Source organism: Entamoeba invadens (genome assembly GCF_000330505.1).
Source record: "Entamoeba invadens IP1 unplaced genomic scaffold scaff_1105074725183, whole genome shotgun sequence".
Lineage (NCBI taxonomy): Eukaryota > Evosea > Mastigamoebida > Endamoebidae > Entamoeba > Entamoeba invadens.
Genome location: NW_004443692.1, coordinates 982,339 through 1,009,613, shown reverse-complemented (window position 1 = coordinate 1,009,613; position 27,275 = coordinate 982,339). Strand labels below are relative to the sequence as shown.

Genomic DNA, 27,275 nt, shown 5'->3' with positions numbered 1-27,275 from the left:
ATCAGTGTCCGTGTCCGTCGTAACAACGCCAATGTTACAACTCGTACGTTGACTTCGACTTCCTTCAAACACTTTTTGGTAGATGACGTCGAGTTCCTTACTGATCTCCGCAAAAGTGGGACGACTGCGTGGTTTGTGTTGCCAACACTTTCGAATTATTCTTCTATATACACACACTTTTGGTATCAGCGGGCGCTTTCCACTCATCACAAATTCTTGGATACTTGCTGGTGTAGCGAAAACATCGGGGTCGTATGGTGACTTTGTAAGCCAGATCTCTAATATACAAATAGCAAAAGAGAACACATCACACTTGAAACTGGCATTTCCAAGACTCTTGTCATGGACTTCGGGCGCCATGTACATTGGTGTTCCTATGTCGACGATTTTCTTTGCGCTCTTGGTGTCCACAAAGAGTGCTGAGGTACCAAAATCAGAGATTTTAACACAAACGGGTTCATTCGGATTTTTAGACACCATTAAGACGTTGTCGCTCTTCAAGTCTCTGTGTACAATATTGTTCTGATGCAAGTAGTCCATCCCTTTAGCTATATCTTGGCAGATACGAACTTTCAGTTGTGTGCTCATCGAATTTGTCTTCATGAATTTACGTAAGGAGAACAAAGGACAGAATTCTGTGAGTAAGCAGAGTTGATCCGGCATCACTACACTGCCAATAAAACCTAACACAAATGGACTTCGAATTCTTTCCATTAATTCGCATTCTTCCATGAAACTGGGAAGAAGAGTTTCTGTGTCAAACATATCACTTTTTAACATCTTCACAGCAACTTCAGCGCCTCGCCATACCCCTTCATACACTAATCCAAAACTGCCTTGCCCTACCGGTGGCTGTTTGATTTCAATTTCATCCAAATCGATTCGAGACGATAAGACACTCTCCGTTTGAAGTCTTAAGTTGACATAGAACGAAGAGACTTTCGAGGGAAGAGTGGATGACTTCTTAAGGATCCGACTCGACCGACTGATAGTAAGGCGGTGTGATGACGAGAAAGTCCCTCCAACAACTTCGGGGCACTTCCTTAAAATCTCCTGAGACACCTCTTTGTTCACCTTCTTGTTTTTGCCATATTTGAGAGTCACTTTCACCTTTTCAGTGACTTTTGTTGTGCACAACATGACCAAAGTCGCTTTGACTTGTATTGTTTCGTTCGTGAAAATTGCGCCAGTGGGTGGTTTAAACGTGAGTCTGTATTTATGTGAGTCGACTCCATGGAACGTGAACAGCAGTACTTTCGAAAACAAATTTTGTAAAGTGAAAGAAAAGTAATAGGGTTGGTTGAGCTCCAATTTGTCTTCCCCAAAATCCAACGTTTCGGCGGATATTTTGAAGAACGGATTGTCGAGTTTAGTGATCTTTTGTGCGTTTTGTTTAGAAAAGGGAATAATCCCCGTCATAATTATTTGGTTGTACATTTCCTTTTCTTTGTGTGCTTTAGTGATGACTGCGTTCAAATTATTATACCTCAAATAATAGACAAAAAGTAACACAAAGTATAAAAAGATATACAACCCTATTGTTGGTGTTAGTGACGATATTAACTTGTTTCGATCTTGTGTGTTCTTACAATCAATGTTGTTGTTTGCAAAATACATCAATTGCTTATCACACAAACACTCAACACACCCTTCTCCACCATCACACTCTTCATTCACATCTAACTGCCCATTTCCACATGTCTCGGGAACACATCCATATTGTATTGGATGGTGGGGGTAACTCCCATTTTGACATTGACAGCGCTCACATAAGACTCCCCCTTCACAACTTTCATTTGGGTCGATTCTGTTATTCCCACATGTGTCTATTATACAACGGACTCTTCCTCCAACAAGTTGGGGAGAATATCCACTATAACATTTGCAGGTATGCGTGTCACAATGAACATCTGTTAAATATGAGTCGTCACAGTCTTCTGTTGTGTCTAATATCCCATTTCCACAGAGACTACATATTTGATCGTTCAATACGTAATTCTCTTCACAGAAACACTTCCCAACCCGCTCATTGCACGTCCCATGAAAGCCACAATTTTCAGGACATATCTTTTCAACGTGTAATTTTATCAACCCGTAATTGACGCGATTTGGTATAGTAATTCCGATATAAATTGGGGTCTTCGACCCCCCATTAACAACTATTTTCGAGTACTTTGTATTCTCACAATTTCCAGAAATGTAATTTAAACAATTGGCGGATAGTCCAGCACATAACGTGTCATTGAATGACTTACCACTTGATGCAAAGTCGATGACTTGAAGAGCAATTTCGTCTGCATAAGTCGATTCACATAAATTCAGAAGAACTCTTTGATCGACACCTTCAAGTGAAAACCACTTTATGTTTGCTTCATCTTGAAGACATGCTGTTCTTGACAATACAAAGGTGTTTGGATCGACAATTAGTGTTGTTATATTGTTGTCATTAAATGCTATTGTAGTTGGACTTGGAACACACTGATTTTGCTCGACAGATATAGTCAGACTAAATTCGGAAAGTATTGATTCTCCGATAGCTGAATGGACAAACACAACAATTGGGTCTTTCGTTATTGTAAAAGTGTGTTTTGTTCCATTCGAAATGCACATACTCTTTTCCTCTGACAAACACGCCTCATCAAGAACACACGACTTCTGAAGAGAAAAAAAAAGGTGACTCGACTCTTTGCAACTCTTATCAAAAATGCTCACCATCAACTCCTCTTGGTCTGAAGTTTGAAATTGAAGCCAAACGCCATATGTGAACGGTTGATATATGGGAACTACTTTAGAGCACCACGTTTCTGAGAATACGACGTCTTGGGGTGAAACTTTTATTTCAAAATTTGAGTCTTTTGTCACTTTGTAAGTAAACTTTTGATTGTTCTTTAAAAATTCTGTGCATTGCGTTATATAAGGAATTTGCATACAGTTGCCAGCACCATTCCACACAAACCCTTCAGCACATCTTAAACAGTTTTTCGTGATATTAAATGATGTGTCACACTCGTCACAAACATTTGGCTCGGAACACCCATTAATACACTTTTTTCCAAAAATGCATTCGGGCGAACACCCCCCATTCGTGTTGATAAAATAGCCTTGTGGACACATAGAAAATACTCGCTGTAAAAAGAAGAGCAAGAAGAATAGAGTGAAAAGAGGTAACCGGCATTGGACGCTTTTGTTCAAAGCCATTGCCATTTTCAGATACTTTACTTGTGTATAAAATTAGTCCTTTTTTTTTTCTTTTTTGTTCCATTTTTGCTGTGGTGTTGGCAGACATTGATGGCTTTGTTCGGGTTTTTCAACTTGAAATTTTTTCTTCTTCGAACAATTTGGGTGTATTTTGCGGACACAAATACACAATATACGGGTTTTGGCTTCTATTTTACAAACGAATACGAGTGTTGTTTCATTAACTTATTCGGGACTTTTCGTAGTTGTATTTCTAAATTAGTCAGTCTTTGCTTCACCAAATGAATTCATTTGCCTTATTATAATAGACGGTTGTTTAAAACACTCTTTTTGTGTAGATACATGGGTTGGTATATTATTAAGGATAAGTGGATTGCAAAATCCATTGTCTTTCACCAAAATGTCTATTTATAAAGAAATAATAATTGGAAAGATGGCTATTTTAACCCCCAACATATTATTATCAAATAATGGTTATTGAGGTGGCATTAAAAGAAAACAATGAAAATATTGCCGAATTCAAGTCATATTATTACAATTTTTTTGGTTATTATAAAGTGTAATAATAAAATCGATAAAAAAAGTCAAGTTTGTTTCAAACTAAGTTGGTTGTTTTCTTACTAAAATTCCATTTTTTTGTGGGAAATATGGAGGTGAGAAAGAAAGAAAAAATGTTTTTGTTTATGGAACAGTTTGTTTTTGTTTTAAATTGTGTATTGAAATAAGTTGGGGTATTATCCCAAATATGTGGTCAATAACGCGCATTTAAAACGTCATTTCCATGTAGTTAAAGTTACATTTCAGAGTAAAAAAAATAATTGCGAGGTTAGGATTAAACTAAACCGTATAGTTTAACAACTATAAAAAACACAAAAAATCGATAAAACATGAGTTTCACGACTCAACGTCTCGAATGACATAGTTGGCAGGGAAAATACCAACTGTCCCGTTCAGCTCGCCTTCCCACCACTGTCCGTTGCTCGACAACACGGTGACCCAGTCTCCTTCTCTTAAGGTCAGCTCGTTTTGTTTGAGTGCGTTATAATTGTACACGACTCTTGCGTGGAACACACTTGAAATCTTTGAAAGAACGACCTCCTGCGTTACTGCAGATTTTCCAGGTGGGGTAATAAGTTCACAAAGAGTCTCCACCCCCCTTTTGTCGCAATTTTGGGCAACCGCAGTGAGCTTTTTCCAGGTTGTATCGTTCATTCTCAGACACCCACAACCTTCTAACGTCATTTTTTTCGTTATATCCTCAACAACAACAGGAACGACGCGCATCACCACCGACCTATCGCTATTGATCTCATTCCGCAACGCCATATACTTTTCCTTTTGCTTTCTGTATAACTCGTTTGCCTTTTCAACATACTCGAAATTGTTCTTCTTTTTTTTCTTCGTGACTTCGCTTTGCGCCTTCAAAAACTCCTTTCTCCTTTTCAAAAGCTCCATATCCCTGTTATTCAGAATTTTGAATTGTTCCAAAAACGAGAGGAGTGGTATTTCGACCTTATAAAAAACACTGGAGTTGTACTTCTCTTGTTCCTTTAGTATTTCATTTGTCACTTCGTATAATCCGTTCACCACTTGTGTGGTGTGTGGATTATCCACAGCCAACTCAGACAAACAATTTGATATGTCAACCTGTAAAATTGAGGCCTCTTGGAGTATTGCCTTCAGTTTGGAGATTTTATTCGCAACGCCTTGGAGGCGTTGTTCCGTCTGTCTCGACCTCTCCCTGATCGTTTGGAACTCCTCATCAAATGTTTTTCCTTTTTTGTTTTTCTTCTTCATCAACCTCTTGGCAACTTCGTTACCAAAAATGCTCATTGAATCAATTCATTCTCTCCGTTTTCTCTCCTTTTGAATGTTCCTATTCCAATCTTGTCAAATCGTTTAATTTTTTTCTTTTCATTTTTGAAAAGAAAGATTTTATAATTACTTTTAACTAATATTAATAATTTTTTGAGTAAATTTAAATAAAACAATAATTATTTAATTATTCCATTACAAATTACTATACGAATAGTTATATTTTTATTTAAATTGTTTTTTTTGATAATCACATTATTAAACTATTGTTTAATAAGAGATAATTGGTAACTATAAAATAATTAAACAAAACCTATAAGCCAAAATAGAACAGTTTTAAGTTAAGCTGGTTTGAGATAGTTTTGAGGAGCTCTTCCCTTATTGTCTTCTGGGTCGTAAGCCAAACACCACCCCGACTGGTCCATCTCAACAACAAGTATAGTATCTCCTTGTTTAAAAGACAATTCATCATCAGTTTCAGCTGTGTAATCGTACAATGCTTTAGTAGGGAATGGGAAAGTGAACTTTTTGCCTTCAACTTGAGCTGTTTCGAGTGTGTATTCTTGTTGAATCTCCTGTGGTTGTTGTGGTTGAATCGGTTGAGCATTGTTTTGTTGTTCTTGTTCGTTCACATTTGAATTCATCTGACAATTATTGTCTGGATCTTCTCGAATTGTTACAGAAGCTAGTCCAGTATTTCCACTCACGATATTTCCAGTGTAATCGTACTCGAAGATATCTTCTGGAGGGTGTCCATTTGTAGCTTTTGTAGTTGAAAATTCGTTAATGTCAGCGTCGGGGTCGATCTACATATCAGTTTCATAGTTTTTAATTCCTATATAATATTATATAATATATATTATAATACCAAACAAACTGAGTCAAATTTGGTTCGAGTCGACTCTACAAATTTTGCTGTTGACGACACAAGCGACAGGTATGCCATCGCAAACTTTAAGAGAACACTCTTAATTGACACAATGAAATTCTTTTCAGCTGTTTGGAATTGTTCAAGGATATGTGGTTGGAGTGAAGTATAAAACTCCCTGATTTTTGCGTTTGTATCAGCCAACGTTGTTTGATACACTTTTTGCGCTTCGAGCATTTTTGCGTTGGTTTGTTGTTGTTTTTCTTTGAGTTGTACAGTTTTTGCGGCTTTAGAGGACGGGTTGTTAAAACTCTTTTGATATGACGCTTTTGCGGACTCGTCATCTTTACCACAACTCACATAGTTGTCTCTGTCTTTCTTTAAGACTTCTTTTTGCTTCGCTATGTTTTTAGTCATTGTTTGTCCTTCAGCTATTAAGGCTTTACTTTGTTTGTCAAGTTCTTTGATAGTAGTCTCAAGCTCTTTAACAGTCATAGAATAGATGTTAGTGATCGCACTTTGTGTGTTAAGATCTTCTTCAATCGAATTGAGATACCCTTCCATATTGATTTTTAAAGTCCCATACATCAAGGTGTTGGGAGACGTCACCTTTTTGAGACGATAATCTTGTACAATTTTTAACATCCGCTTCTCAAAGTCAAGACGCTCATTTGTCATTTTCTGTAAAAAGATACGAAAGTCGGTGTAACACTTTGTGTTGTCTTGAGAGTGGTGGTACACTAAGTCTAACCCGTCGATCAAGTTCTCTGCGAAACTCATCACTTTGTGATAAATAAAGATTGATTTCTAATCTTTACTTCAAATTGTTTAAAAAAAGGTTTTAATTGTTTTTTATTCAGATTAATTTGTTGTTAATTTGAGTTTAGTTTTTTTAGACTTGTAGAAGATGTTGATGAAGTTATAATTACTAGACAATTGAATAAAAATTCAATTTTTTGAATTTTGTGTTTTTTTTTTAATTAAAATAATAATAAACAAATACTAATATAATAGTATTAAATTATTTTTCCAAATTATTTGTTTATTATAACAAAATTTATAAAGTATTATATCATTCAAATCTATTTAATATATTAATAATAATTTATTATTAATATAATATTATCAAGATGTAATAAAATATTAGTAAAATTTGATTAAAGTAAAATAATTAATAAATTTCAATTGAAAAAATTAAAAAAGATTTAAAATTACAAATGTTAATAAATTGGTTAAAATATTAATACTTTATAATTATATTTTAAATTCATTTTTTTAAAGATGTAAAAATAAATTTATTAAAAAATTCATTTTTACAGATAGTAGAAAAATAGGGTGTCAGGAATAAATTGGGTGTCAAATAAATTAGGGATATGTTGGTGTAAAAAAATGGGGTTCGTTTTTTTTTTATTTTTCCCCCCCCCCAAAAAAATATGAAAAACCATTAAATAACTCAAAATCAATCTGACACCCAATTTATTCTTGACACCCAAATTTTCTTCTATCTGTAATATCTAAAGATTTTTTTTCAAAAAAATTTGAGGTTTTCTAATTATAGTTTGTTTTATTATTGTTATATTAATTATTATTTAAATTAAAATTAAAATTATATTTTTATATAATTTTATTTATGATAATATTATATATAATTAATTTAAAATTAATAATTATATTATTAAAAACTCTACTATTTTTCGGCAGTTTCGTAACAAAAATAATAGAATATATTTTATACTTAAATTTATAGTAAATAATATATATATATTATAGTTTTAATAAATACTTTGACACCAAAATATTAATCTCGATGTTCTATTTAAAAAACAAAATAATTATTCACACAAAAACAACTACAGCATTTTTGTTTTTTTATAACCAAAAAAAAACAAGTTATTAATAACTGTATAAAAATAATAATTATGGAAATAATAAAAAAACCATATACGAATGCTTAATGAAACTAAAAAAAAAGTCAAATTAAAGTTTTCTAACGAAGAACATGAGAACGAACTTGAACTGAGATACCCAAAACAAACTATTGGCATGGATGCACCAAAATCGGGTTGGCTAATGAAAGAAGGTGGTGGGTGGAAAAGTTGGAAGAAACGGTTTTTTGTACTTGATGGCGCCACTTTGACGTATTACAAAGATGACACTGTTTGTTCATTTATGGAAAAGTTTCTTTACCAATTATTTTAAAAAGACTGAAGACTAGAAAAAATTGATGATGGGAACAATCAACTTGGCATTGGCTACACACATCGTGTGTGTCGACGATTACCACAAAAAGTTCAATAACATCATTCGAATATGTACTCCAGCAAGGACATTCCATTTGAGCGCACCAACTGAGGACGAACGGTTGATGTGGTTAGCAACACTAATGTTCCACTCCGAGATGAGTAGTGTGTACAAACCAGTAGTCACCACTGAGCCAGTCACACAAAAGGATTTTGATGTGAAGTGTTTATTAGGCAAAGGAGCGTACGGGAAAGTGTTTTTGGTAGAGATGAAAAGTACGCACGAGGTGTATGCGATGAAGACTATCGAGAAGAAACAGATTATCGAATATGAGGAAATCGACCACACGATGTCTGAAAGAAGGATTTTATCAAAGTTGCATCACCCGTTCTTAGTCAATTTGTATTACTCTTTCCAGACCCCAACACACGTTTGTTTTTACTATTATTTATAGTAATTTTACTATAATAATGATCAATTGACATGTAGTTATTTTATATCATCGACTATTGCCCTGGTGGAGAGTTTGTTTTATTTATTGTAGTGTTGTCATACAAGTGACTGACAAATAGGTTTTACTACTATCTCCAAAAGAATCAAAAAGTCAGCGAATTAGATGCCAAATTTTACGCGGCTCAAATATTGTTGGCTATCGAACACCTTCATTCTTCGAATATAGTATATCGCGATATTAAGCCGGAAAACATTTTGATATGCGCGGACGGGTATTTGCGATTAACAGACTTTGGACTTTCAAAAGAGAACGTCACGGACCAGTCGAAGACTTCAACATTTTGTGGGACGCCAGAGTACTTAGCACCTGAAGTAGTGATTGGGAAAGAGTATGCGGAGACTGTGGATTGGTGGGGATTCGGCATTTTAATCTTCGAAATGATTCACGGGCATGCGCCTTTTGTATCCGAAGACATCCAAGAACTCTTCCAAAAGATCATTCACGACGAAGTAACGTTTGAAAATCAAAACTATCCCTCTCCGCAGTGCAAACAATGTATCCGCAAATTACTTGAAAAGGATCCTGCGAAAAGACTGACTGATCCAAATAACATTAAGTCAGAGGAGTGGTTCAAAGACTTTGATTGGGAAGGACTTTATCAGAAAAAATTGACTCCGTCATACATCCCCGTCTTGAAAGACAAAACTGACACTTCCAATTTCAACGAAGACATCATCGGAGAGTCGACAACACTCGATGAGACTGAAAAAGTCGACTCGAAAAATTACTTTAACGACTTCACCTATTGCAAATAATTGGAGTTTTATATAAACCAGTTCTTTAGTTTCTTCTTCCCCGTCTTATATCCCTTAGACAGAATAAATAATGAATTGAAAGTACAATTACTGTTGAGCCGTTTGTTTTGTTTGTTCTATATAAGTCAAGCAGTTCTGAACGAATTGGACAGCTTTCTGTGACATCATGAGTCCTTCCATCGGATCTATAGCTTCGGGTTCATACAAATTTGGAGCGATCACTATAGCCAAATTTTGGACCGTCATCTTGTTGACTTCTCTGTTGTGAGACACTTCAATCATTAAGTCAAATAACCAGTCAAGTAAAGTCCTCGACTTCTCATTAAGTGTTTGATACGCTTTATAACTCTCAGCAGCTTCTGCGGAATAAAAGATTTGGTCTGATGACAACACATTTAAAATGGGCTTTGGAAGCTCTCGAAACCATAACTTTATTAAATTGGATATTTCGTCGACAGTGGCTCCCATCATATCATTGGTTATAGCACCATTACTCTTATTCAATTTGTCTTTCAACCCTTTGACCATCCCTTGTTCCCCAGCTAGTCTAAATACACCTTCTGAATTAAACCCTCCTCTTTCACGAAAAGCTATATCAAGCGTGACTATGACTTGTGGTAAGATCATTTGCCGGGAAGGGTGTTGGACCCATTCTAAAGAATCGGGATCTACCCCAAACACCCCAGAGTCCGACCGCAAACGTACATTTAAAAATATTTGCCCCAAGGTCTCTGCACTCAAATTCACTTTGAAGTTCTTGTTGATCTTTTGTCGGAGTGTAAGAGACGCTTTGATCTTCTTCTTGCCTTTTGGGGGAAGACTACCTTTCTCGGGTGTAAATTTCAACTGAAAGTCCTTCTCAAAGATTTGTTCAAGCTTAAAATTAACTTTAAACGTCTGTAAGTTGGTCACTACTATCTCGTCTTTGTACTTCTTATTCAGCTCTAAGATGGAGTCACCGAAAAGAAGGGTGTCTTTGTCCACATGCATCGTGTCACTTAATTGGACACTTTGTCGAACATTACAGTTATTCACCGGTTGAACTATTTCGTTGCCCATCTTAATTTTTTAGATGAAAAGCCCTTTCAAATTTTTATTCATACCGAACACTACTCCATTTTAGGCGCCTTTTACTTTATGCTAAATAAAACACTTGAAAAGGTTGCATGGAAATTTCGCATCTTTGTTCGGGTTAATGGAAGTCTTTGGTTGGTAGACAATTACGGTTTTATACACTACAACAGGGGAAGTTTCTATTAAAAACTGGGATAATCTCCTCGTTAGCAAAGAATGAAATTGTTATAAGTAAAAATTGTGAAAGATCGGGAAATTCACCAGATAAATATAACATGAACATTATTTGTCAACTTTTTTAAAAGAACCAATATTGAAAATAATCAACGGGTTATTCATATTTCGGCACAAACTGCTTTGTTGTTATTAGTATCGTTTTTTACTAGTTAATCTATTTCCAAGTATTATTGTTTATTTTAGAGTGATCAAAAACAATAAACTTGAAAATCACTACAAAGCACTACTTTTAGTATTTATAGGGTAGTTTTTTTTATTTGCGTTTTTTTCATTTACAATAACGGGATACTTTAACATAAAGTTCAATAATCGATTTTTCAATTTCTTTTTAATTACCAACAATTTCCCGTTTAATTGATATTATACATGAGCAACATTCGGAATAAAAAACAACAAAAAGCAAAGTTTGGTGAAAAAAAATAACAAAAAACTTTTGTTTAGTTTGAATTTTTGTTTTTCGTTTTTTTTTCTAAATATAAAATAATGACAAAAATAAAATTTATATATTTCCATATTTGACTAATTGTTCCTTATCATAGTAAAATACCTGTATTAAACTGAATAATTGTTTATTTTTTCGGGTTTAATTAAAATGAAATCCCATTCAATTATTTTTGAAAAAGAAAAATTAAATTTATTAAAAAAAATTATCAGTTTGTTATTTTACTCGTATTATTCCTGTAAATTTAAATGGTTTTATCTGATTATTTTCCTGTTTTTTATCGTTTTTTAATATTTATATTTCTTTATAATTAGTGCAAATTAAAACTATACTAAAAACTATGAAAACTTTTTCGAATAATTATTTTATCATTATAATAGTTCTTTACACTTTTATTTATAAATATATAAAGATGATATAGTTTAGTATTATTTCAATTTTTATTATTTATAATATTAATAATTATTATAAATTTATTATTAACTAGTTTGTTTCTAGATAATATGTATTTAATTCCTTTATTTATAATTTTACTTGCAAATTATATTTATTATTAATACAATTTATATATTATATTCATTATTTAATACAAGGATTCACCCCACCACCAAGTGGCGGGGACCCCCCAAAACAGTAAAATAATAACAGATTCTTAATTATAATAAGACAATCACCAATAAAAGTGACCCAAACAAAGAAAAATTAAGCTAAAGCTATATAAATATTACAGTAGGAGGAAATATGGGGATGCTCGAAAAAGGAGGATGCTCGTAACTATTGGTGAATTTCAATTGAAAAACAATAAATTTACTATTAATTTTAATATAAATTATTACTCAAAAAATTAATAAAATTAATAAAATGAAAAAACTGAACAAATTTATATTAATTATTTATTATTAATAATATTAAATTAATTAATATTAAAATGAGCATCCCTTTTTTTCTCAGCATCCCACTTTTTCCGTTAACTGTAGTATATTCATTGTAAAAATATGATTCCTTATATAGTTTTGAAAACGCGCCCTTTATAGCGGGAGGACATCCCTAAACCACAAAAGAAGTAATTTGGCCCATTTCCCCGTCCTTCGTCCCTATGTCCGTCCTGTCTCTCTAGTTAATTATATTTAATCAAAATCTCTTTTTTTCATAATTAAAAAAAAAGTGGATGTAAAAAAACTATAATTTTTATTATTTTTATTAAATTTTCTTTCCTACGATTAATATGGGTGCAAAGAGACTTATCTAAAAATATAAATTAAATGTTCATTTTAATCATTTGTAAACTATTAAATATTTTTTTTGTTAATTTTACAAAAATTTATACAAACATCATATTTATGATGTTCGTATTTCCTTTTGATTACAAACGACGTTAATATGATGTTCATATTACTTTTTAATACACAAACATCAAATTAATGATGTTTGCGTCCTTTTATGTAATAATTTAATCCATAATTTATGATTTTTAAATATAATTCAAAAACAATCATCTGCCATATTTTTTTGTTCCATAAATTTTGCGTCTATTTTTATATTTTTATTATTTACTATATATTAGAATAAATTATATGTTTAAATTATAGTTGTTTTATCATTTTTTGTATTTTTCCACATATTTTTCAACCCTGTCAATTGAAAACGGTAACAAATTAACTATAAAATAGTTGTTTTTATTTCTATTTAACTATATTGAAAACCAAAAATAGATGTTACGGTTAGGGCAGGCAGCCCGGCCGAAATCGCTTTTATATATATTGATTTTATTAAAGATAAATATATAATATATCCCCTTATATATAACTAATACTTTATTCTATATAATCAAACAAATACAGATAAAATATAACTTTTTTATTTATCTTAATCTTGAGATTTTGAAATATACAATTTTGAGGTTTTTATCAATTTTGAGTTCATTTATTCAAAATAATGATTATCAATTATTTATTATTTACCTATTCAACGAATAATATGAGTTGTTATAATGGCTGTCAAGAAGATGTAAAATGTGAATTTGACGACTTTATAAGACTCAAAAAACCAATTTCATTTTTTTAAACACCAAAAAACTCAAAATTACATATAGAAAATGGGTTATGAATGTTTGCCAACATAAATGCCAAATAAAAAACTAAATTATAGACTTGGACCATCCAGCGGATGTTATATTACATTCTTGGGGTGCCGATATCAATGGGGCTTTAATAAGTGCGGTTGAAGGGATGTTCAACTTTATGAGTGATTTAACACGAGTTGAAGAAAAAGACAAACGTGTTGTTCAAGTGAATGCAAAAAGTTACGAAGAGCTTTTAGTGAAATTACTGGACGGGTGGCTCTGTATTTTTTCCTCTGAACTATTTTTGGCTAAGCGCTTTGTCTTCACACAGTTTGACGACTCCGATGAAGACAACATCACCATCACCTGCGAAGGATTCGGAGAGTTTTTTGTCGTTGGAAAACATCAGCAAGGGACTGAGATAAAGGCAATTACTTGGCATAACCTTGAGATCTATGATGATGTGAAGGAACAAACCCACATCCATATTTTACTCGACATTTGATTTTGTTATTCAAAATGTTATTTAAATTTTTTAACCCATTCGATTGTTTTTTTTCAAACGTTTTACTATACATTTTATAATAAACTAATTAGATTTGAACCATTCGAAAAAAAGCCAAGACAAATTGATATAGTTTGAATTATAATTACATTATACTTTAATTATAGTACCACAAATAGAAAACAATCAACTGAAAAATCATAGTATTATGTTATTGCTTTTTGTGTTTGTGGCGGTATGCTTCGGGATATCATTTGATGACGATTTGGAAAACCTCGAGGAGTTATTTGACAATGACGAGTTTGAAGATTGTGACGATTTTGATATAGAAAATTATGATGAAACCGACGATTTTAGTGAGTTTGAGTTACATGGATTTATGGACAATTTGAAAAGCAAAGTAAGTGAACTATCAAACAGTCAAGTTTCAAAAGCGACTAAGAAAGGTGATGACGACGAAGACGATAAGTATAAAATTAACAAATACAATCAACACTTTGGGTATGGCAGACGGTTTGTTTACAGACATAAACTATTAAGCTATTAACGAGTAGATATGGATATTTCATGGCACGACAGTTTGTTTCTATTTCATGGACGTCAAATAGTATATTGTATAGTACTTTATAATATAATTTTAACTAATAGATACGAAGGATATTATCCCGGATATCCACATGTATACCACAAATTATCGTACTAAGTCACTCCAGAAATATTGTCTGAGTCCAATTGATTTCATACGATTTATTGGTTTTGATAGCGAATAGAATAAATTAATTAAAACAAAAAGTAATGTAATTAACAACACGAACTTTGTTCAGAAAAGTCAGGAGATTCCTGGGGTTCTTCTGGGACCACGCTTAAATCAAGGTTGTCCAGTATAAATTGGAAGGCAACTTCAACAGCTTTTCATAAGTGTTGTTCTTTCAAAACAAATTCTATATATATAGTTATTTTTTATTATAAAACAAACTATCACCGGAAACTGATGTGACTTCGGTGAAGAGACAACCTAACCTCTGTGCTAAATTCTCCCCTTCGACTTTAGTCACTTCTCGCTTTGCTGCAAGGTCTATCTTTGCTGCGACGATCATGACGACTGTGTGTCAGTCTTTTAAAATGGAGGTGAAATACTAACAAACTCACGTGTTTCTCATTATTCATGTCGTTTTCTTTCTGGACTGTGTTGTACCACTCCTCGACCTTTTCAAATGATAATCGAGAAGTGATATCGTAGACTATCATACACGATGAAATATTTCGGTAGTACATATTTAACATCGAACGGAATTTTTCGGACCCCGCAGTGTCCCATACACTCAATTCGATCTTCTTCTTCCCGATTTGACAAACCTTTGTCAAAAAATCACAGCCGACTGTATCGTGCGTATTGCTGTCAAACACGTGATTTAAATACCTTTTCACTATACACGTCTTGCCCTTTCAATTACTTCACTTTCAAGCTTAAGAAGAAATCGTAGTCAACAAACGACACCCATTTCACCCAACATACATAATTTGAACTTTTGCATCGATAATTCCAATTTTTCAGTTTCACATTTTTTCAGTCATAAAACTCTTCAAATATTGGAGTTATTTTCTTTCACGTATTTACAGTTGGTTCAGTGTGTATAGTAAAATAAAGAGAACAAATCTATAAATTAACCATATGAAAAAAGACTAGAAGTAGTCGTGGAACTGACTTGCGTGCTGTGATAAAAATGTGTTGTATCGAAACAAGAACGGCATACACGCCGAGAACTCCGTTGAGTTTACCGCAACTAAAGTTGTTAAGAAGAGTTGCGTTTCATTCGGCCCATTTGGCACAAATTCGTAGAGTAACTTTAAGACGTGATTTTGTTTCCAAAGAGCAAGGACGGGATGTTTCTTAATCAATTGAAGGAGTTTGATGAGAAAATCGTTATCTGCTCTAAAAAAGTTCGAGTCAAGACTCATCAAAGCTTCTTTATCATTAAAATCTAACTCGTCGAACTCGTCATTCACAGTCTTAGAACTCTCACACACCATTCGATTGAAGTCACAAATTTCACTCTCATCGTAGAGAAGTGAGAATAATTCTCCGATAATACCTTCTTTCTCAAACACTTGAAGTATCACTTCATTACAAGAGATGAGTAAGTCGCACACACTATTTCTAATCTTGTCACTCATTATATACTTCAGTTCTTGTGCGATCTTTGTCGCACTCTCATCGTCCAAGTAATAATGATAGGCTATGCTCGCATATAACTGCAAAACTAATGAACAACATCTCTCGAGAAAGAGATAATTCATAATAAGAGTGTTGTTGACAAGTAATAGATGAGACAAATAAAACGGAGTTAAGAAGATGAGTCCATTCAAGACGTCCTCGATCTCTTCTATATTCTTTAATTGATCTAAGAGCGCGATTCCTTGTCTTGCAAAGTCTGCGCAGTTATCTTGATTCGCATGTTCTTTGCATTGAACGAAGTATTTCCATGTTACAGAGTCGGGACGGTCATTTTTGAAAATGTGATTTAATATGACATCTCTTTGTTGTGTCAAAAAATGTTCTCGGCGCTTACTTCTGAGCAATTGATGTGTCATTTCTTGTGTTTTAGTCAAGTCTGGTGTTGTTCGAAGTGAAGTCATTGAATTGGTTATTCTTATTTTAGAAACCCTGAGCGTTCAACACTTTTTTCCTCTTTTTCGCATCAAATTTTTCACAATTCAAATATCCAAAAGAAAATTTTAAAACTGATTATAGAAGATGGCAGACGGCAAAGACTTCACTCTTGAAATTCTTAAAGAATTCGCGTCACAACAATGGGATAGAACACTTTGTTACTCAGAAATTGTACCAACCCCAGAAGTAAATGCCGTCAAAAGATGTGTCGTGACAATACGGTCGCCACTTAAAATGACGTCCTCCCTCCCAAAGTAGTTCGTTGTTCGTGTTTATTATATTATATTATATATTTACTAATAATTATTCTATATTTGATAGGCGGATTTTGAATGTAAATATCGAGGAAACTCATGAACAGTGAGTTCATGTGGACATTCAGCACAGACGACTCCGATTTCATTGAAATAGTCTATACGCCAAATGTCCAGGAAAGTGGGACGCATAACATCATTGTCAACACCCCCCGTTTGTGTTCCACTTGCACGGTATAATTTAAATAAATTATATAAATTATATAAATAGCATTTGTTTTCACTCTTAACAGTCAGAGGAAGAGGGTTGGGGGATGGTCACTCCTGGGCCGTATGCTAATAACATCAGCGAGAGTTCGCTTACACTTCATTTGAAGACCAAGCAGGAGGCCAACAACCTTCCATATGAGCAAAGGACGTTATGCTTTAAGTTAAGTAATGTAGTGAACAAAAAACAGAAAAGTATATCTGTGTTCATTATAGAAATGAGTTCAACGGGCAAAAGTTATGTGAAGACTGGGGAAATGGTATCAGTTTCTTCAAGTTCGGAAAGTCAGTCTGTCATTGAGTAACTTACTATTTTTTCAATCCACTTGAGTTTCAGAGAAAAATCTTAGGTAAAAACCATTTTTATGAACGGGAAATAATGTGGAATGCCTAAGATATTTATCAAAGAATGGGAAAGAAAAAAGAGAACCAAAATAACACGAAAGACTCAACTTGCTCATCTGTAAGATTTCTGGTATTTGGCTCTAGCTCCCGGACCACCGAATTTCTTAGTTTCACATCTTCTTGGATCAGAGACCAAGAGAGTTCTGTCGTACTCTAAGAACTTAGCCTTGAGTTGGTTCTTTGAAGTCTCGTCGACGTATTTCTGTTGGTAAGCGATCAAAGCTCTTGCAATTGCTTGTCTGATGGCATAGATCTGTGAGACTTGTCCACCACCAGTGACTCTGATTTTCAAGTCAAGTTGGGCGTAGTACTCTTTTCCAATGACAAAGAGGGGCTCGAACGCCTTGATTCGCAACATTGGTGGCTGGATCAAGTCCAATGGAACACCGTTCACTCTAATCATTCCTTTGCCTTGTTTGCACAACGCAACGGCAATCGCGGTCTTCTTCTTCCCAAAGACTTGGACAGACTTGATTGGTTCGGTGGCGACTTTCTTATCCTTCTTCGCGACTTTCTTTTGGGCCTTGGCGGCAGCTTTCACTGGTGCTTGAACGTCAGACATCCAATTGCGAAGGGTTAGTTCAGTTCCCTTACCTCTTACTATTATTTTTACTATTCTCTTTAACTTCGTTATTAGAACCAATTTACCCTTGTTTTCCATAAAGTCCGTTATTTCATGAAAAATGTCCATGTAGGGTTTGTCTTGTGTATTAGTAGAACTTGTATTATAAAGTAACCATAAATATCCTATAACACGCATATAGTAAAATTAATAGTAAAATAAACTAGAAATTACACAAGAGTTAACCGAAGGAATCTAATCATTGAAGACGTTGATATATGGATAGATGTTGATAGCCTTGTTCAGTTGCTTGACATAAAACGTGACAGGGCCCTCTCCCATCACTTCAATAATCTCATTGAAGAAGAGTGTGAAGACTTGGTTCTCTATTGAAGAGAAGTACTTACTCGAGACAAATGTAATATTTCTCGAAGGCAAATAGAGACTCTCGACATTCTCTTCGACGCCGCACCCAATGAGTGTTGGTACACTTTTGCATGTAAAGTTGAGACTGACTTTATTTTGAAGGATAGTTTGGACTGAATCGGTGAATGTAAAGAAAACAGAGAGATCGGCAATGCCGCATTTTTCTTCCACATGAGAATTGGTTTGGAGTTGTGTGTTATTCATGAGGATATAGTCGATGTAATAATCACAGAAGTCGTGGTTAATACTTTCTGGAGAACGAATTAAAAATCTTACTCTGTCGTACAAATTGTTTTGAATGGGGTGGGTTAAGTCTGGAGTTGTAAACAAAGTGAATCGAAGTACATTACAGAGCTGAAACTTAGTCATATATACTTTCGCAGATGTGCACGACGCACTTGGTGTGGAAATTGAAGTGATGTTATAGAGATACCCGTTGTGTATTTCCTCGCCATTTTCGTTGATGGACTGCACTTTGATATCAACAGGGAAGTCGCTTTTTGAGATGAAGTTACCAACAAATGTGACGACGCCGTACATTGGCATGATCTTACTTGTGTTGGTGACTTCAATTGGAGGAAGATACTTTGTGAACAACTGACGATTATTTGAATCACATGTGAATGAATGCGGGCGTGTTGTGATATGGAAAATTATAAAGAGTGGAATTGCAACCGTCACAGATATTGCAATTATTAATAACAGTTTTTGGACTTTCTTTTGGAGTATATACGCCTTTAACGCATTTTCTTGGTCGTTGTCTACAATTTCTTCATAATTCTTCTCAGTGGGCATTCGAAGCAAATCCTCCATATATCGTTATACTTTGAATTTTCTGGTTCGACTTTTCTTCTTTCTTTTTCTGATGTTTTTTTAATAATTCATTTTATTATTATTTTATTATTGATATATATTTTATATATAGTTCAACTATAATAGTTGTTTGTATATTTAATATTAGATTGTTATTTGAATTGAATTAATATATAGTATTAAATTGTATTTTAAAACAATTATATAATTTTAATTATAATATAGTATAATTTGATCAAAATTCAAAAATAACAATTATAAAATGTGAAAACATCAAAAAACTTTTTTTTTCAGTTTGTTGAGTTTTTATAGTAATAATTATTTAAATTAAGTATTTATTATCAATTAATTTAAAAATAATAATAATAAAACATTAAAAAAAAACATAAAAAATACAGTCTTTTTGTTAAAGTCAAAAATATTTTTAATAAATATTATAAAGTGTTTAAAAAAAAATTAAAAATAAAAAATCATGTTTTTTCAATAAAATGATTTAAATAATAACAACAATTTTACAAGTATTAATAAAAGATAAATTTGTTTAATATTTTTGTATTTTTTTATACAATTTAATATCCTGTTTTGACCAATTTATAAATATTTTTCTGTCTTTTGTCCAAAAAATTCATTATATTGATACATCAAAGTTAAATTAATTAATAACAAACTATATTCTGAAAGGAGATAATTACAAAAAAATAAAAAACACCCAAATGGAATGTAGCTAATAAAGTGACATGTTTATTTAGAAAAGAGAATCAATTTATTTAAAAAACAACCATTAAATTGTTTGTGATTTGATTCAGTTATTTTAAAACAATACGAAAAAATCAAATTAAAAAACAAAAAATAAGAACTAAAAAAGAAACCAACATGGAGTATACTTTAGTCTCACAGATTTTATCTGAAAAAGATATCCTTTACAACATCAAGACGTGTTTTATAGGAGACCCGTCGACTAATGACGACAGAAAAGCGCTTATTTGGAATTGTTTTGTTTGTTATTAACGTCGATGATACAAACCATATTTAATAATAAAATTATAAAATGCTAATAGATAGAAGAGCGACACTTCACTTCCACCAGAGGACATGTCACAAGTTGTTTGTTGGTTTCATTTTTAACATAAAAAACTATAAGAAAAACTAAAACGGGGTTTACTCATTAGTTATCAATGACTTTGAATATTAAGGACAAAATAGGTCGTGTTACGTTACAGAATTACGACAACTTTGTGAGTCGAGGAGCGAGTTATTTTCCTTTTAAAGGTGTTTCACTTGCTGTTGTTGTGTTTAACTCACAAGATGACTCTTATAAAAATGTCAAAAATTGGTACAGTGAAGTTAATAGATATTGTGGTGCGTCCGAATCGTTACAAACACTTATAATTGGTATATTTCCAGACAACTCTTATCATGACTTTATCCCAGATAACATCAAAGTTCGTTTTATTTAACTTTTCAATCATGCGACTTTTAGTAACAGTCGATAATACAACCAGTCCTATTTGTTCACTGGTTTAGACGGTGTTACTTGGCGTTTACTTACATTTAGAAAGCTATTGAAAACATTCCACGTTCGACCTTTTTCTACTTTGATGCAAACGCGGGTGTACACTTTAGAGAAACATTCTTTAGGCTAATTGTCAACATTCGAGACTCTCTCTTCAGCGACTTGAAATTGTTTGTTTTGTATATTTTGTCTTGTCATTCTATTTGGATGAAGTGACTGAAATACAGAGTCGAACTTGAAGCAAAAAAAGAAAGGCAAGCTATGGCAAAAAAGAAACCCAAAGTTGTTACTTCAACGAATTTATCGTCTGCATTGTCGCGAAAAATGAAGTTGGTCACTAAAAATGATGCCGAGTTTTTCGTTCTGATTAAATGTATTGCCCTTGGGGATGAAGGAACATCTTCGTCGTGTCATCGTGTGGTTCAACACATTCTCGACCTTCCCGAAGCTGTTGGTGATGATATTGAAGACTATGTTTGTGTTGTTATTTATTGTTACATTGCCAATGTGTGACTTACAAACAGCCACAGCACATGATACAAAAAGATGCGGTGACCATCAAGCTTAAAATTGATGTTTATAATCACAGTATACCTTCTGGCAAATCATACACCCCCTATTTTAATACCCTTGTTGGTATTATAGTCTTTAGACATGATGACAGAGAGTTTGTATTTGTATCTTCTATTCAAAGAGTTTAACTCACAAATAGATCTTTCAAAAATGTTGTGAATTGGTACCAAGAAACACAGAGATATAGCAATTTACAATCGAACCACTATTTCATCGTTGGGTGTGACTATAAAGAAACGACCCCAGTGATTACAGAAGAGGATGTCAAGAACTTGATTGGGTACATCTCTAAGCAAAAGCCTATAGAGTACTTCAGAGCAGACGGAAGAAATTGGGAACAATTGAAAGAGCGTTTCTTTGACTTGATTGATGAGGTCTATACCGAGGAATTTACACCGGAATTTTTGTTTGTTTTTGATGGAAAGAAAAAGAATGAAATTAATTGGTAGGGAACAATGCTCCAATTCTAATGTTGTAAGAAACACTATTGGCCAGGGACAACCACCAGGACTTCAACAACCACAAACACAACAATACAAACCGTTTGTCATCGACGAAGAAACACCAATCACAGGAGTCGGTGATGAGGAAGGCGGATCATTACTTGGAAATCACAGACATGAGGAAATGGAATATGAAGCCAAGTCGACGTGTTGCTGCAATGTTGTTTAAGAGAATTCATGTGTTAGTTGTGTATAATGTACTAATTGATATAATATTTAATATTATAAAACATAGTACATGTTGATTGTTTGTGATAATTTTGATTTTTATAACACCATAGTTTTGAAATGACCGGAAATGATCATTCACTTGATATTTAATATTGTTTGTAACTTATATTTTTTTAATACAATTGTTTCAATTGAAAAAGTAAATATTTACAGAATTATAATTAACAACTTAAGTTGTCATATTGGAGGGTTATTTCTTCATTTATTTTTGGAAAAAAAAACATGGAGTATTTTAATTTTAATCCATAATTGAAGAATTAAATAAATATTAACAATTTTTAGAATAATTATAAAACAATAGTTGATACTATACTAATAGATTTATAGATAATACAAATAAGAAATGTTATTAATTGTTGTTACTAAAAAAGAAAATGTGTAATATATTCTAAATATCCCGAAATATCAGTCTTAAAATGATTAAATAATGATGATGTTATAACCCGTTTCAACAGCCTTGAAAGTTGAATGCAAAAGTCAGTTTGGCTCGTTTCAAAAAGAAACATTGAAAAGTAGAAGAAAAAGATTGCATGAGTAAACCACAATTTAGAGACAGTGACTCGACACCGATCTCACGAGAGATTACGTCTAAACAGTTGCAACTTTGTTTGTGCCCTCTTTGCCTGAATGGAATTCCTCCCTGTGCGGATACCAAAACACAACTAGTGTCATGGATTCATATCATCAGAATCATTTTGTACTCATTGAATAAATTGAGGCCCAATACTGAATACTTTACTTTGAAAAAAGATATATATGGGTATGTAGCTGAGCATTGGTATATATTCTCCACACTCAAACAATGTTTGTTGTATTGTATATAAAGTAGTGCAAATTTCTTCTCATATGTATGTAATAGAACTCATTATTAGTTGTGACAAGTCCGACTAAATGGAAGAAGAGTTTTCTGTTTGTTTTTTCTATGTGTTATGACAGTCTTTTCACTCTTCTTATTGATTATTATAATTAATTACAATTAATTATTATTAATTATTACTATTATTACTCACATCTAGCGATGCATTAAGTCACTCGCCATATTTCGAGAGTGGGTACAACGCATTCAAAACAACTGGATATTGGAAATTACGTATTTTAGACAACCCATGGGCTCCAGAAGTTTCAGTTCCTCCCGTGAATGTGGCTTATTCGAAAGAAGAAGCGATTCATTATTCAACCGGTCCAACCATCGTGATGGACTCATTTGGGGAAAAGCGGGCGGTTGAGAACAAAGACAACTTTTATGAGATTCAAATGCGTTTACGGGACTCATACATCAAAACCTTTGATTATGCCCAAAGCATGTTAGAGCAGTCTGACATTGATCTTCAAAGGAACATTGGGTATGACCAAAAGATGGTTCTCTTATCCAACGTGGAAACATTAAAGAACTTAAAAATGGGGATGTATTTCCTCATGAAAGCACTCAACGAGAATGAAGCAAGTTACAAACAAACGCAAAAAGGTGACAACCACTTTTCGGGTTGTCTATTTTTCAACGTCGTCATGAAATGATGCCTTCAAACACTCTCCCAACACTTCTCTTTGTTATTGATTTTTTATTATATGTTACTAGTATATTTCCTACACCTCAGTGTATCAACAGACAGACAACCATTGGAAATGAAAGAGAATACCAATTAGTTCGCCTGCTTTTTTGGGGTGTTCGCGACCATGTTTTCATATGTGATATGCACTTTAGAACAGACGTAGAGAAACAATTCTCGGTGTTCTTCGGGTACCAAGTCGACGAGTTGTTTTTCAGTCAATTCAAAGACGGCAAAGAGGGATGGGAACGACTTCAGCTTCAACACTGAGAGGATGAATTTGAAGAAGATCCTGACGCGGTTATAATTGATCATCCCTTTCATATCACTGTCAATGCTTTTGTCGATCACAACACACGTTTTAAAAATTTGGTCTGGGGTATTTGAGTCGTTGTACGACTGAAACGTTGACACAACAGACACTTTAAACAAATTTCGAGGCTTTGCCATCCACTTTGAATACAACGTGAATTGTTCTGCTATTGGTGTTGGGTGTCCATTTGTAGCCAGCAGAATCAAGACAGAAAAGAGCAGAATGTCGCATGTTTGTTGATACAATGATTCGTCGTTGTTTTCGTAGTATTGTTCGATACATTTATTTAATTGTTGGTATGAAGCAGCTTGTGCGGTAGTGAGTTCTACACAGTTATTTTGTTCTTATGTTATTCCTTTTTAGACATCAAATAAGTGAATTCACTAACAAACCATATTTGAGTGACAACATGCATATCGTCTCGAAGACTAAATATTGTAATTCATAAGATGTTGAAGGGACAAGTGCTTTCAAATAATACGTGCAAGCCATGTTGGGATGTTCCAGTGTATATAACATCGTTCCAAATCGAATGGAATACATTGAGATGTTTTCGGGGTCTTCCTTCTCTGCTTTGTCCAGTATTCGCTCAAAGCAGTCATTCATCAACAACACACATTCATCAAAAGAAACACCGTTATAGAGTTTAATATCCATTTCACTCTCCCAATACCTCTCTGCTGCAAATAACAACTTTTGAATGTCCGCCTCGCCAGATAAGATAGTCGCGTCGTACATTGAGTCAGCGGAGACTCTTTTGTCCGGGTGTGTTAAAGCGTATGTGTACAGTTTCGAGACGTCCGCGTTCGTTTTTTTCCATCTTCCGAGGAGGATAGTGTTGTAGTAGTTGATGATACTGTCGCTGCTCATTACTTTGAATTTAATAGTTTATTTATTAAAACTTGAAAAACTATAAATGGCACTACCATTACAATTCTCAAGAAATTTGAAAAACAAGAAGAACATAAAAATTCATTGATGGAAATTGAAGAGCGCAAGTGGAAGTTAGTCAAAGAGAATCAACGTCAGATCGCACCAGACGGACTTGCTGAGTTAATACCACTGAATGTATTTATACTCCCATCGACTGAGGAAACCAGTGAATATATAGTCGTCTCATATTCAATAGGGTTTTATGTTTATTTGTCAACTGACTTTAAAAGCCCACAAGAACCCATTCGGAAGTATGAGTACCCACAACCGATAACCACTAGCTTTGTGTATGCCTCCAATGATAGTTTTACGTTTGAAATATGGTTTGTATACAAAGAGGAGAATGACAACAACCGAGTGGCTTATATCGTGTTTGACCCAAATAATGAAGATCTCTTCGTCGATCAGAACAACAAAAAAGTCAAATTCTACACCTCCCCAAATGACACAGTAATTAAAATGGAGAAAGTTAATGACATCCTCGTCTTGGCTTCCCGACACCATCTCGTCATTATCAATAACAAAACAATCGTCGCAAACAAGCAATTCAACGAAGATATCACGGCTATTTCTAATGCAGAGAGTTTCATATTTATTGGATTCTTCAATGGGAAAGTCAAGAGGTACAATATTAAAAATGAACTCTTGATCGATATCTTCGAGTATAGATTCCCAATCACTTCACTTTCATTCACTACAGAGTCTATCGTTTGTTCTATCTTTTTTACTATAATTTTATTATTTGTAAACTATAAGATAGTTTAATATATTATATTAGAATATATACTATAAGTGTAATTTAGTATAGAGTATTATATTTTTATTATAATTTATACTCAAACAAGTAACTAAAAAATAGTATATCGGAACTATAGATGGCAAAATATTTAGAAAAATCATCTCGCTCAAGGCAATACCAGCAGAGAAAAACACCATAATCGAACTTGATGGGTCTTCACTCTTTGCTATATTCAGTAACCACGACCCAAAGTTCCCACTTGTGGTGCTTACACGAGACTGTTTGAACATCTTCGATCTAACTTACCAGTCGGTTTCATCAACTAAACTTGTGCTGCCAAACACGCTTTTTGCAGGAGTTAGCTTTGATAGAGGTGCGGTTGTGGTTGTGTGTGGGAAGGAACTTTCCTTGTACAGAGCAGTGATTTGATTCTATTGATTTTACTATTTCAATTGTATATTATATAGTTTTATTTGTGCTCTTTTTTACAATTTGGCAAATGGAGATATCTGGTAAGACTCTCCGCCAAATAACATAAAAAGTGTTGTTTGGATATTTTTTGGTTAATAAAAAATTGAACAAAATAACAAATTGAAGTGGACAGATTTTTCTCTCTGTTACTATTGGTTGAATTAATAGTCTATTTTCAACGTTTTTTGTTTTTTCAATTGCCGATCCAATTACGAAAGACCAATACTTTCTTTTCTATTAAATGAAATTGATATAACTAAACGGGATAACAATGGAATTAGGACATCCGAACTTTTGCTTTAAATATTTGCATCGGTTAAATAGAATTTGTACAATAAAAATAGTTTAGCCTTTGAATTGTAAAAAAAGTTTTTTTCTTCGTTATTTCTTTTGAATAAAAGACAAATCAAGTCAAATGGTTATAACATTACTATCAACAAATAAAAAAAACAAAATGTTATTGGACTTTTCAAGACTACTTGAATATTCCCACACAATAATTAATAGAATTGAATGAGACATTACGTGAAGACTCTTCTTTTTTTTAGACTGTTTATTTAGGCAGAATTTACTTTAAAAAACGGGAAAATGTGGGATTATTACAAAATTCATCACTGAAAATCAATACCCAATGTTATTATTAGGAAACCGAAACAGTTGATCTTTTATGACTTTTAAGCATAATATGCATAATTATACCAGATGAAATAATACTAACGCTATTTGGTTTTATTTATTATTGTATTATATTTAATAAACACTAAAGTAAAAACGCCTGAATTTTTCAGTCCTCAACATTTGAAAACAAAGAGGTGACAATTACTTATTCAATTAACCAAAAATAATTAATAAAATTATATTAAATTCATAAAACCTAAATTATCGGGTAATTACATTGAAAAATATCACTTACAAGCAGTTGCCAAAGCTATCAGCGAAGAAAACATTCCCTTCATCCTTTCAACCATTTTTTTAGTATTTATACTCCCTATTTTTTATTCTTATTCAGCAATGTTTGCTTATCTGTTGCTTGCTGTTGCTCTTGCGGAGACTTGCGTCAAGTACCCGATGGTCTTGATTCCCGGAATTTTGTCCTCCATTCTTGAAGGTGCTGTAAACATTCCCAAAGACTCTACTCTCGACATAGACAGTGATTGCAAGAAGACTTTCGGCAAAAAGCGTCTGTGGGTCGCACTCAAAGAGATCAACCCGTTTGTCACGACTGTTACATTGGGTATTTAGTCACACTATACGCAGACACTACACCCAACTGATATGGAGTGTCACCATACAGTCCTGACTTGGATCGACATATGCTTAGACTCATAGATCAAATGGCATTC

The 27,275-nt window shown here is 33.3% G+C and overlaps 16 protein-coding genes across 16 annotated transcripts; 7 read left to right on the top strand and 9 right to left on the bottom strand.

The window, feature by feature from the left end:
• On the bottom strand, positions 1–3,204 carry EIN_185890 (serine-threonine protein kinase, putative; the record flags this gene model as incomplete). The annotated part of the gene is made up of 1 exon (XM_004260905.1): positions 1–3,204. A coding segment is annotated over one exon (3,204 nt), but the record flags the coding sequence as incomplete, so codon positions are not given.
• An 888-nt stretch (positions 3,205–4,092) lies between these two features.
• EIN_185880 (hypothetical protein) lies at positions 4,093–5,031 on the bottom strand (the record flags this gene model as incomplete). The annotated part of the gene is made up of 1 exon (XM_004260904.1): positions 4,093–5,031. One exon carries the CDS (start codon positions 5,029–5,031, stop codon positions 4,093–4,095), a length of 939 nt encoding a protein of 312 aa, XP_004260952.1.
• Positions 5,032–5,354: 323 nt separating this feature from the next.
• On the bottom strand, positions 5,355–6,661 carry EIN_185870 (proline-serine-threonine phosphatase-interacting protein, putative; the record flags this gene model as incomplete). The annotated part of the gene is made up of 2 exons (XM_004260903.1): positions 5,355–5,819; positions 5,891–6,661. 2 exons carry the CDS (start codon positions 6,659–6,661, stop codon positions 5,355–5,357), a joined length of 1,236 nt encoding a protein of 411 aa, XP_004260951.1.
• A 1,167-nt stretch (positions 6,662–7,828) lies between these two features.
• On the top strand, positions 7,829–9,391 carry EIN_185860 (hypothetical protein; the record flags this gene model as incomplete). The annotated part of the gene is made up of 4 exons (XM_004260902.1): positions 7,829–8,038; positions 8,097–8,552; positions 8,612–8,646; positions 8,695–9,391. 4 exons carry the CDS (start codon positions 7,829–7,831, stop codon positions 9,389–9,391), a joined length of 1,398 nt encoding a protein of 465 aa, XP_004260950.1.
• An 87-nt stretch (positions 9,392–9,478) lies between these two features.
• EIN_185850 (GTPase activating protein, putative) lies at positions 9,479–10,450 on the bottom strand (the record flags this gene model as incomplete). The annotated part of the gene is made up of 1 exon (XM_004260901.1): positions 9,479–10,450. The coding sequence occupies one exon, from the start codon at positions 10,448–10,450 to the stop codon at positions 9,479–9,481; it is 972 nt and encodes a 323-aa protein (XP_004260949.1).
• Positions 10,451–13,239: 2,789 nt separating this feature from the next.
• EIN_185840 (hypothetical protein) lies at positions 13,240–13,711 on the top strand (the record flags this gene model as incomplete). Its single annotated transcript, XM_004260900.1, has 2 exons — positions 13,240–13,252; positions 13,293–13,711. The coding sequence occupies 2 exons, from the start codon at positions 13,240–13,242 to the stop codon at positions 13,709–13,711; spliced, it is 432 nt and encodes a 143-aa protein (XP_004260948.1).
• Positions 13,712–13,919: 208 nt separating this feature from the next.
• EIN_185830 (hypothetical protein) lies at positions 13,920–14,414 on the top strand (the record flags this gene model as incomplete). The annotated part of the gene is made up of 3 exons (XM_004260899.1): positions 13,920–14,224; positions 14,266–14,289; positions 14,360–14,414. The coding sequence occupies 3 exons, from the start codon at positions 13,920–13,922 to the stop codon at positions 14,412–14,414; spliced, it is 384 nt and encodes a 127-aa protein (XP_004260947.1).
• Positions 14,415–14,512: 98 nt separating this feature from the next.
• EIN_185820 (hypothetical protein) lies at positions 14,513–15,246 on the bottom strand (the record flags this gene model as incomplete). The annotated part of the gene is made up of 4 exons (XM_004260898.1): positions 14,513–14,619; positions 14,688–14,813; positions 14,857–15,154; positions 15,205–15,246. 4 exons carry the CDS (start codon positions 15,244–15,246, stop codon positions 14,513–14,515), a joined length of 573 nt encoding a protein of 190 aa, XP_004260946.1.
• A 148-nt stretch (positions 15,247–15,394) lies between these two features.
• EIN_185810 (hypothetical protein) lies at positions 15,395–16,348 on the bottom strand (the record flags this gene model as incomplete). Its single annotated transcript, XM_004260897.1, has 1 exon — positions 15,395–16,348. One exon carries the CDS (start codon positions 16,346–16,348, stop codon positions 15,395–15,397), a length of 954 nt encoding a protein of 317 aa, XP_004260945.1.
• Positions 16,349–16,466: 118 nt separating this feature from the next.
• On the top strand, positions 16,467–17,208 carry EIN_185800 (hypothetical protein; the record flags this gene model as incomplete). The annotated part of the gene is made up of 3 exons (XM_004260896.1): positions 16,467–16,639; positions 16,744–16,850; positions 16,934–17,208. 3 exons carry the CDS (start codon positions 16,467–16,469, stop codon positions 17,206–17,208), a joined length of 555 nt encoding a protein of 184 aa, XP_004260944.1.
• A 152-nt stretch (positions 17,209–17,360) lies between these two features.
• EIN_185790 (40S ribosomal protein S16, putative) lies at positions 17,361–17,870 on the bottom strand (the record flags this gene model as incomplete). Its single annotated transcript, XM_004260895.1, has 1 exon — positions 17,361–17,870. One exon carries the CDS (start codon positions 17,868–17,870, stop codon positions 17,361–17,363), a length of 510 nt encoding a protein of 169 aa, XP_004260943.1.
• A 255-nt stretch (positions 17,871–18,125) lies between these two features.
• On the bottom strand, positions 18,126–19,109 carry EIN_185780 (hypothetical protein; the record flags this gene model as incomplete). Its single annotated transcript, XM_004260894.1, has 1 exon — positions 18,126–19,109. One exon carries the CDS (start codon positions 19,107–19,109, stop codon positions 18,126–18,128), a length of 984 nt encoding a protein of 327 aa, XP_004260942.1.
• An 873-nt stretch (positions 19,110–19,982) lies between these two features.
• On the top strand, positions 19,983–21,867 carry EIN_185770 (hypothetical protein; the record flags this gene model as incomplete). The annotated part of the gene is made up of 8 exons (XM_004260893.1): positions 19,983–20,105; positions 20,172–20,213; positions 20,279–20,551; positions 20,665–20,792; positions 20,850–21,105; positions 21,147–21,289; positions 21,335–21,601; positions 21,645–21,867. The coding sequence occupies 8 exons, from the start codon at positions 19,983–19,985 to the stop codon at positions 21,865–21,867; spliced, it is 1,455 nt and encodes a 484-aa protein (XP_004260941.1).
• A 592-nt stretch (positions 21,868–22,459) lies between these two features.
• EIN_185760 (hypothetical protein) lies at positions 22,460–23,444 on the top strand (the record flags this gene model as incomplete). Its single annotated transcript, XM_004260892.1, has 3 exons — positions 22,460–22,733; positions 22,802–22,838; positions 22,946–23,444. The coding sequence occupies 3 exons, from the start codon at positions 22,460–22,462 to the stop codon at positions 23,442–23,444; spliced, it is 810 nt and encodes a 269-aa protein (XP_004260940.1).
• Positions 23,445–23,569: 125 nt separating this feature from the next.
• On the bottom strand, positions 23,570–24,659 carry EIN_185750 (hypothetical protein; the record flags this gene model as incomplete). Its single annotated transcript, XM_004260891.1, has 2 exons — positions 23,570–24,114; positions 24,182–24,659. The coding sequence occupies 2 exons, from the start codon at positions 24,657–24,659 to the stop codon at positions 23,570–23,572; spliced, it is 1,023 nt and encodes a 340-aa protein (XP_004260939.1).
• Positions 24,660–24,767: 108 nt separating this feature from the next.
• EIN_185740 (hypothetical protein) lies at positions 24,768–25,890 on the top strand (the record flags this gene model as incomplete). The annotated part of the gene is made up of 2 exons (XM_004260890.1): positions 24,768–25,430; positions 25,582–25,890. 2 exons carry the CDS (start codon positions 24,768–24,770, stop codon positions 25,888–25,890), a joined length of 972 nt encoding a protein of 323 aa, XP_004260938.1.
• Between the last annotated feature and the right edge of the window lie 1,385 nt (positions 25,891–27,275).